General features: G+C 37.6%; 1 protein-coding gene across 1 annotated transcript in view; it reads right to left on the bottom strand.

Annotated features, from left to right (window-relative positions):
• Positions 1–10,642, bottom strand: part of LOC106528445 (histone demethylase UTY) — a gene marked incomplete at both ends in the record, with an annotated part of 49,177 nt that overhangs the window by 31,055 nt on the left and 7,480 nt on the right. Inside the window, 2 exon segments of the mRNA XM_014023611.1 lie at positions 4,074–4,123; positions 4,224–4,332. Of these exon segments, the coding sequence (XP_013879065.1) occupies positions 4,074–4,123; positions 4,224–4,332 (159 nt within the window).

The raw sequence follows: 10,642 nt of genomic DNA, 5'->3' as shown, positions 1-10,642 counted from the left end.
GTTCTGACCCATTAAGCGGTTTTGAAGCAGCCCCCGTTCTTCTCCCCTCCTCCTCCTCTTCCTTCCCTCTCCCTTACTGAGGCAGACCTGGCTGCTTGCTCGATCGGGTCTTGCATTTATTAATTTATTTATTACTTCGTCTTGGACCTTTTTGCTGTTCAACAAATAACTTTGAGCCTCAGTCAGAAAAACTGGAGGGTTTTTATACTTTTGGCCCGAGAGGAGGAAAAAGATGGTGGATTCAGGTGACCCCCTGCACGCGTTTCCTCCTTGCGACACGGCACGCATCAGGCCGTCTTTTAAAAACGTTAACTGTGTCATATACTTTTTATCATTTCTTCGAATCTACTTGGCCTAACAACACAATTTAAAAACTGGTTTAAAGGTCGAAGTTTCTGCTTTTCACTTGAGAGTCAGAGAGGGTGGATCTTTACAGGTTGTTTTTTCTTTCTTCCTAAACTTTATTTAGGTCAGCCAGCATTGACAACGCTCTGTGGGTGAGGTAAACGGCTCCGCAACACGGAGAGGGACACATAAATCGCGCGACACAATGAATCGATAATGAAATTCGTTGCCAACGCTTTTAATAATGGATTTTTATCGATTTTATCGATTTGTTGTTGCAGCCCTAGTAGAATGTAACTTTTATGTCTTCCCCCGAGACAAACCTATCTAGCCTAGTTTCACCAAACAGATGCCAGGAGAAAGTGACAAAACAAGCCCAGTAAACCTTTGCAAAGACCAAGTCCAGTCATTACAACAGATTTCTTAACTGTGCAGGATCAGTGTCTTACTAAAGCCAGTTGATTTCAGTAAGTTCAATAGTCTCTGAGATGTCCTCTAGTTTGAGAGTTGGATGTTTGATYCCACAGGACATGAACCCAGGGTTAGACATAAGGATATTTGACAAAACCTGGTTGTCCGCAAAACATTTTGGTTGTCCAAAAGAATYTCAAGTAAATTATAATTTAACAAGTATATTGTTCTGTAGACRAAGTTTATTGTATATAATTGTTCTCAGTCAGCCAGGTTGACAGGACCTGCATGAATAAAATTTCCTTATTCTCTTCTTTGAAATAGAGTTCAACATTCATAAGCTTCTTTCTGCTCATAGGTCAAACATTTTCACTTAAATAGGAATATCATATGTACATGACCTTATTAAAAGTTACAGTTTAGTGTTCTGTTCAGCTTTATCAAGTTTCTTCTCCCTTTCATTTTTACAAATGATGGACACCCGCGGCAGAGAATTTTAATCAAGGTCTTGTTGCTTGGTTGWCCACCGGACAACCAGGAGACAGGATCTGGTTGTCCGAAACGAAAATAGGTTGYCTTGGACAACCTAAACAATGGTTATGTCTACCCTGTGAACCCCTCCTTGCTTTCAGCATGTGAATGCCATCTAAAGCACTGATTAGACTCTATGGAACAATGTATTCAGATTAGCTGTGTAGAAATGTGCAGAGTTATGTGGACAGATGAATGAAGGCATAAATTATGTCTTAAAGTGCRGTGAGTRGCCYGGTTGGCTARAAAGGCGCTATAYAATACAATTTTATGATTTACCATATGAATGAGCCCAGCTGGACATTTAGGTTCCTCTGTCCAGAAAGTGCAAACTAGAGTTCATTATCTATATTTTTAATTCTATTATTTATTTATTTATTATTTTATTTACCGTTATTTAACCAGGAAGTCCCGTTGAGATCTCAGATCTCTTCTTCAAGGGAGGCCTGTGCCTGAAGGCAACCTATTATACAGGTTTTTGTGGGGCGAGGGAAACCGGAGTACATGGAGAAAACCCATGCAAGCACGAGAAGAACATGCAAACTCTGCACAGAAAGACCCCAGAGCCGAACCGAGGATCGAACCCAGGACATTCTTGCTGTGAGGCATTGGTACTAACCACTGAGCCGTCGTGCTGCAAGCTTATTCTTCAAGTCACTTACTTAAGGCTGTTAAACCATCAGCAATATCATACAAACAGCCTGTTTTATTTGCTCATTTTGTAGGTTACCTACCCTATGATTTCAGCAATGCAGAAAATGCAGACAGAATTGTAGAATTTCCCAAATGGTTTGGAATCCAGTACAAACGGAATCTCACAGTATTTGCTTATTTGGGCGAGTAGTTAAAGTTCTGAGGTATTTTTGCTGCTGTCGCTCMCTGTACCTGCCATTACCTGGTTATGAGCATGTGGGGTAAGTACTCTCTTTCAATGTAGGAWAAAAAAAACAGATGGTCAGCCACGACAAAAAGGCTCATTGAAACACTAATGTCCTCCAAATTAAAAAATATGAAGCTCAGTTTAAAGTTTAGAGCAGAACAACACCCCAGCACTTTTTTATGAATCTGGAGAACTTTTCTCTAAGTTYTGTCAGCACGCGATCAACGGGACGTGTAGAATACATGTGWTGACCACTTCCKGTCTGACTCACATCAGAAACAGAAGTAACGAGCTGAGCCAGACATGCCTGCTAACTCTACAACATTCAGTTACATCAGTATTTTGTTATGAGTGCAGAATCAGATATTCCTTWAGAAAAAATAAAGTTTTGTATTTTTTGGATAAAGAACTATAAAAAAGAGGCTCCAATAGACGAGTAAAAATAAGCTTAAATCCAGTTCAATAGGCAGGTATACAAAGTGTTACCGTTTGTAGGTTTTATGTTCATCATAAAGACATCTTATGTCAGGCTCAACTCTAATGTATTTTTATTAGAAAAAAGGATCACATTTTTAACATGACATTTTGTTTTGCACATATTTTTTGTTCTTTAAAAAAAAGAACCTTGCAAAAGCATTTACCGTTCTGCTGAACCACGACAATTTGTTATATTAGTGAAGGGGAAATAACAACTGTTATATTTTCAATTCTGTGCCTATTCATTTGTTAAATTATTTTTCAGTCACTTTATAATTAAACACTTTTTTAGGTTAATAAATATGGCTAGAATGTCAAAGTGCAATTCAGAAAAAGAAACAAGAAAAACAAAACAAAAAAACACAGAAAAAGTAAAATTACAAAACAAAGATGGGAATGGAAAATAAAAACAGATTTCACAGGACCCTAGACCAGATAAAATCAGAATTAGAAACTCTCTGTGATGAGTTAAAGAAAAATCTGATTTTTTTGTTTTACTTTAGCCAAGTCTGTCTCACATTTCCTGGCCGTACCCCATGGCCCCTAATTTGAGGTTGCACAGAATAGAAGCATGAGATACCCTTCAAGAACCTAACACACCTTTTCTTTTATGACAGATGACYGTAGAATAACAGTTTTTTAATTCTTCTTAAAGAAGAACAATCATACCAAAGGGAATACACCAAACTAGTCATTAAACTGGCTTGCTGAGGCAATAACATACATTTAACAAGGAACATTTATACCATTTTCCTCCATAATAATAATTGAGAATGACACCAAATGTAATACAATGTAATACACTAAACTATGCACTATAATCATTTTTGCATCAGTAAAGCTATTTTTTGGTTTTTCAATTTTACCTGACCATGAGGGTGCCTTACACAAATGCAAAACAACAACAAAAAAGCTGTGACTCACCACTGAAAGGCATTATAGTGGAAGTAGACCATTCCGAGGCCATACAGAAATGCAGCGTTCTAGATGGAGAGATGTGAAATTATTTACAGGAAATCAAATCCTGACAGGTACCTGTAGCGTTTTACAACTGAAAAAAAAAACCTTAAACTACACAGCATTATCACTTAAGTTGTATATAATAAAAGGAGAGAAAATAAACAGTTTAAATATTGTACAACCATAGGTAACACCAAGCTACTGGTTACCCAACCTTGCGACTACTGAATAAAGTTCATTAACTTAAATAAAACATAAATAACACAGGCATTCTGTCTAACCACAAATGTCAGCAACACAAAAATGTGTTCAAAATGACTGACATGAAAYCAAACTGCATCTCACCTGATATTTAACCCGAATGAATAAATACAAGCTTCCTGTGAAAAAGGTTCAGATCTGTGTGTGTGCGCTAAAGATGGTAGTTTGACAAGTTAGAGGCGTGGGATCGCAGACATGCATTCCTTACCTTCCAGTAGTCGGATTGTAAACTGTAGTACCTCTGGTATGCTGATAATGCTGCAAATAAAAGATCAATAAATGTAAGGTGAAGAGTGTGAAAAAGGAAAGGTGGAGTTCAGGCAGAGCAACTAACAAAGTACCATCAGCAGATAGTCACCTTTCGGATAATCCTCCAACAGGAGGTTGAAGTGACCGAGCTGGCAGAAGATTTCAGGCTCCACTTTGCCCTCAGCCTTGAGGATGAGCGAATCGTAGCAGCGAACAGCCTGCGGGGAAAAAGAACCCAAGTTAAACTCTTTTTGTTTGTGTCTGAGATGTGCACCGAAACAAAAAGGCACAACACAACATAATTTTCTTCTCATAGAGCTTTTTAACCAATGAGTTGTTTGGTTCTGAACCAGCTTGTTCCTCCCAGCGAGATTCAATGGGTTTAAATTAGGGTTGGGCATAATCGTATCGTGTGCAATTAATCGCCAGAAAAACATTACTCGATTTATTTTTGGCACTAGACGATTAATATGATTGATGCCAGCAGTCAGTCCGCTCAGAGCTCCTCTCCGCTTCAAATAAGATTAACATTTAAAAAAAGTTCTGTAATTTATTTATCAACACAACTTAAAATTTGATGTTTAGCCTGAAGTCTGTAATTTTGACACAATCTGGAACAGATTTTTACAGAGAGCAAATCTTTTCCACTAAACTGGCCATGTGACTAGGACATAAGGGTGTCCAGGGACTCCAGAGTAGGGCTGCCATGATTAGTCGACGACTAATCAATTATTAAAATAATCGATGACTAATTTAATAATCGATTAATCGTTTTCTTTCTTTTTTTTTGTTCTTTACTTTGTTTTTCTCTCGAAACTGCATTGGCACCTTCCACTGCCACATCTGCCTTTCTGTCCTTGACACACATGCACAGTAGTGGTAACTGGGGTAGGCCGTGGACGTCACAAGACATTATACAGACAGGCTCTGGTATCATGGCTACCTGACAACGGAGCTCAAAAGTGTGGGATCATTTTAAGAAAATGAAAGAGAAACCTGTGCAATATCTGCAGAGCAGAACTTACCTTCCACAGCAATTATTTTTAGTTAGCATATAGCTAAAATCTAACAGTTATATAATAGAAGCAGCATTCTGGTACGATAAGCTGTATGTTTTATATTCAATTAATGTATGATCTGATTAGTCGACTAATCGAATAAATAATCGGTGATTAATCGATTATAAAAATAATCGTTTGTGGCAGCCCTACTCCAGAGGATTAATCGTCATTTAAATCGTTATCGGCTAAATACCACAATTAATCGTGATTGTTTTGCCAATATTGCCCAACCCTAGTTTAAATATTACGGTAACCACAGTTCTGACCACCACAGTGTATACAACCATTCATAACTGGAAGCATTTCTTTTTTTTTTTTACATCAGCATCTGATGATAGAGCCGATCAGATGGACTTTGTTGTGTTTGCAGTACAGTCATGTAATTTTTAAATTTGACCTTCATGTCTCTCCTCCGTTGAGGTTTTTTGAAAATTGGAAGAATTAATGATTACCACAACACTCTCTCATCACCGCTATCTAAGTCAGTGGTAGTGATACGGTGACCCAGTTCTGTCAGCAGTGTCGGAACCGCTCTCATTTGTACACAAAGCCACAACCCCGGTCAGATCTAAACTAAAACAGAAAGTGAGAGTAGAGTCATAAAACACATCAAAGGAACTGAATGTAAAAGTGAAGGATGGGCAAAAAGAGAACAATTTTCCATTAAAATTGTGCATGACATCACTTATGTGGACCTCCCTTACACATACTTATCAGGTGGGAGGGACCACAAGAGACAATTGGCCAAAACAACTGCATTCATGAAGAAGAACCAAATTACTAACAACAAATCTGAAGAGCAGTTTTGCTTGAAATTCCATTCCTTACAAAAGAMTAAGGACACTCAGTTTTGTCAGCAGGACTTTGAGATAAATGTGGCAACACCCCTGCAAGTCTGCCTCACAACAATAAACATGCTCCCTTTGTGAATCCAACCAAACGATTACCAATTTGAAGTCATTAATGTCTCCTAACAGTAAGAATGAATGAGGACGTTCACCTTGTTTATAGAGGTGGGAGGTAAATTCTGTTAAGACACGTTGCATCCTGGACACAGAATCTGAAATTGATGTTAACATTAATCTGTGCTGCCAACAGAGTAGTTGCTGAGTTACTGCTGCAAGCTGTAGTAAAACCTTGATGCTGTGCTTTCACAGCTTTTCTTCACTAAACCACAAAGAATATACGCTTATGGGTAAAAGCTGAAACTATCATAACAAGACAGGAAGAAAAGGACTTTGAAGCGGTTTGAGTTGTGTATAAAATTCCAGTAATGAACAAAATGCTAATCRCATTAGCTTTTCTATTATGCTTTCAATATTACGTTAGCATCAGTGCTGATCGTTACAGGGTTTCTGCAAAAATCTGCCAATCAAATTTAATGCCACTTTTATGCAGTGACAGTGATGCATAAACTATTCAACTTATTTTGTTTTACAAAGAATGATCTAGTTGTGCTACAGTTGGCAAGCTTTTCCTTTCAATTTTAATTTACTGGATTGAGCATCGTTGGACAAAAAGAGGCATGGAGCCAAACTAAAAGTTTAAACTTGTGCAAAAAAAGTATTCAATGTCACAAAGATTCAAATGTCATGCTTTTTAAAAGGTCTTACATTTTGCTACATCCATTTAATATTGATCAGAAGCCTGTTTCTATTTTTGCACATTATTTTCCACTTTTTGACATGTAAATCAGCATATTTATGCAAAATGAGGCATAGTCATTCAAGTCTCAAGGTTAAATTTTTGTCATCACAGTGCAGACCTCTGAACTGCAACATAAAGATTCTAGGGCTGGGCAATAGCTCAATAACAATACTGATATTTAGACATGTAATAMATAGAAAACAATAATACATATTGTGATTGACATATGATCATTATCAATGGACAATTTGTCAAATATAATATTTATAATTTCACTGAACTCCATTATAGAACTGCACAGCATTCTGGGGGATGCAGGCTGAGGAAGGGCTTTAGCTGCTCGACCTCTCACAGCCCAGCCAAGCAAGGTTGGTGCATCAGCTAACTCAGCTAGCAACAACCTGGTGAGTAACATGCACAGCAGCTGTTTCATGTTTCTGACCGTGCCTCATAATTGCTTAAAATAAATAAACACAAACAAATAAATTAAAATAAAAAACATCAACAATGTGGAGTGAAAGGAGAAAATGAGTRAATAGCTCGAGAAGAAATTGTAGACAAAAGAGGAAAGGCAACGTCGGCAGTTTTTTTTCTTTTTCTAATAGTTAAACAATTCAATTCAAATCAGTTTTTCTAGCAGGGGTTGACATAACATTGTTTAGGTTGTCTGAGACGACCTATTTTCATTTTCAGACAACCAGCACCTGCCTCCTAGCCTGGCCCTTGCCTTCCTATGCAGCTCCGCTCAATTCTAGTTTCSCTTCTCTGCTCCGTCTGGGACTTCTCCCATAGACAAGGATTTCACTGGCAGATTTTTAGCCGAACCAACCAGAGAACACAACGTCAGTTTTCTGCTCAGTGTCTGCTTGTATTTTATTTTACCTGGACCAATCAGAGAACAGAAGGCGGGGTTTTGAATGACATTGATTTTCTGCACAGTGTCTGCTAGTTAGTTAGCAATGGCAGTGGAGGAAGTGAATGAAGCCAGTCCGGTGGACAACCAAGAAAAAAAAAAAAACGACATTAAAGTTTTCTGCTGTGGGTGTCTGTCATTTGTAAAAAAGAAAGGGAGAAAAGACTTGTTAAAGCCATGTAGGGATTAAACTGACRKTTCTTTCACCCAATAAAGAGAACCACAGTCAAAGTTTTACCCAAGTCAGAACAGAGCAGGGCGGATCATGCTGTCTGACAGACAGCAGGTGTGCGAAGCTGAGGGGCCAGGTGAACACCTCCCAGGAAAGCTCTCAGTATTTCCTGGACTATTTTCCACTAAGGATTACGTATTTTAAAACAGCGAGAGGTCACCTGACCGTTGTTTTTAAAGCGAGGACCGCGGCTGCTGCACCTCTCCACCTGCAGCACAGCTCCGACCAGCATGGGATTTCAGAGTCTAAACTCTTTTTATTATTTAAAGATTCATGTGTTTGGAGTATAGTTGTTGTCTGACATATATGCACAACTGGCACGTGAACTCCTAATTCTCAAAGGAGCAGYGCCGCAGCTGGAGCGAGCTTTATGAAAACTGTAAAAATATTTAAGATGAAATACATTTTTTATGCCCCTAATTCTAACAAAGATGTGTCTACGTTTTATTTTGATTTTCTTCTAAAATCACACAGTTCTCTGAGTCAGCTTCAGATACTTGTAGTTAATCATAAATATCTGCTAAATTTAACCAGGTGTTTCAATGCCTTTGAATTACACAATTTTAGATGAGAAACTGTCAGTTTGGTGAAAAAAAAACAGTAAAAATATATTTGTTTTCAGTACAGAGAACTACTTGTGCCATATTTTTTTAAATATATAACATAATAAGGTCATGAACACATTATACTCCAATTTAAATGAAAATGTTTGACATGTAAGCAGAAAACTTATGGATGTTGGGTAAACTCTAGGTGTAGAAAAGTTTTAGTAGCAATATTTTTGCTCTCTATTTCAAAGAAGAGTATGAGGAGGAGAACTAGGAAATTCAGCAGCTCCTGAAACTGCCAACCTGGCTGACTGTCAACATTTGTATATAGTACATTTGGTATACAGAACAATATACCGTACTTATTAAATTACATATTTATTTAAATTTTTTGGACAGCCAAAATGTTTTGGACAACCAGATTTTATCAACCTGAAAAAAACATCCTTATGTCTACCCTTGTATAGCACCAAGTAACAAAGTACATTTCAGAGTCCTGTACACAAAACACAATAAACCTAAAGAAGCCAGCAGATTGTGTTGAATCTTCACTCTGTCACAGTCTCCCATTCTGAGCAGCACATTGGCAACAGTGGAGAGGAAAAACTCCCTTTCAACAGGAAGAAACCTCCAGCAGAACCAGGCTCAGGACAGACAGCCAACTGCCTCGACAGGCTGGGTTTAGGGAGGACAGGAAAGAGGCACAGACAAACACAAATGACTGACACTAAAAACAATAATAGATAATTATCGATATTAACTGACATTTAAACACGTATATTGAGATACATTTTACAGCCATACTGCCCAGCACTAAAAGATTCCATCCTTACTTTTTTAAAGCAAAAAAAAAAAAAAAAAAAAAAAAAAAAACAGCAGCTTCTAGCTTGTCTTAACTTACTAACACTACCTGTTTCACCGTAAAAGTTTACCAGTACTTGCTTTAAAGTATGATCTGCCCACTGTCAGCCACTTTGCCTACATGTTGGATCCCATCGTTGCTCCCAGTATCACTTAAAAAATACAGATTTTTGTTAAAACAAAGAAGTTGATCAACAAAAAAGAAGAGAAAATTACTGCGATCATGCAATGGCTCACAACAAGTAAGTTCCAACAAAACAAGGACACTGATTGGGGTTGAACAGGTTAATTGCAATTTTCTTTTTTACAAGATGCATCCTGCTGATTAAATACAATACACACTAAAGGAATCCAATTATAAAAAGGTAAATTTATGCTTGTTTTATTGCTGCTTAGCAAATTTTTAAGCCTTACATAGAAAATTAAATTGCTTATTTTGCTTAGGTCTCACCTAAACATCTGTCCACAATCCTTCTACACTTTTTCTCCAACAAAACAGACACGTTTGTTCTCCTGTGCTCATGGATACTTTGCATTGACTTTCATCCATTTACTAGTCATTTCTATAACCTAACCCCGATTACTCCCCTAACCTGAGCCCTTACTCTAAACCAGTGGTTCTAGGGCTGCCCAATATATGGAAAATTTATCATCATCTCATTAATAGCCTGCACAATATGCATATCGCAACAACTGCATAAACTGCAATAAATCGTTGACTCAAAAGTTCGCATTTATGCATTTTGTCATTTTGACGGAAGCTTGAAGTATTTCACCAATTGCACAGGTCCCTTTCTAATAAAAAAATATTCAGGCTGGAATGGAAATGATTAGTTTAAATTGTTGGGTTTTTTTTTTTTTTGCTTTGAACCCAGAGCAGAAAGAGATCAACACTACATACGTATTTGTTCATTTAACGCAAGTCATATCGTTATCGTAATATTAAGCACTTATCACACATCGCAGGTTTTCATAATATCGCGCAGCCCTAAGTGGTTCCCAACCCTGGTCGTCAAGGACCCCTATCCAGCATGTTTTACTTGTTTCCCTGCTATTCAGCAGGTCTTCAGAAGATTGTTAATCACTCATTCATTCAAACCAGCTGTGTCAAATCAGAGATACATCTAAACATTAATGAAAGGAGTCCTTGAGGACCAGGGTTGAGAATCACTGCTTTATCTGATTTATTATTTACAAATAAATGGCAAAGAATCAATGGCTTCCAGAGACAATACTAAAAAACCTAAAATTGAGTCAATATTATAT

Source organism: Austrofundulus limnaeus, unplaced genomic scaffold (genome assembly GCF_001266775.1).
Source record: "Austrofundulus limnaeus strain Quisiro unplaced genomic scaffold, Austrofundulus_limnaeus-1.0 Scaffold380, whole genome shotgun sequence".
Taxonomy (NCBI): domain Eukaryota; kingdom Metazoa; phylum Chordata; class Actinopteri; order Cyprinodontiformes; family Rivulidae; genus Austrofundulus; species Austrofundulus limnaeus.
This window is presented reverse-complemented; position numbering and strand designations above follow the sequence as displayed.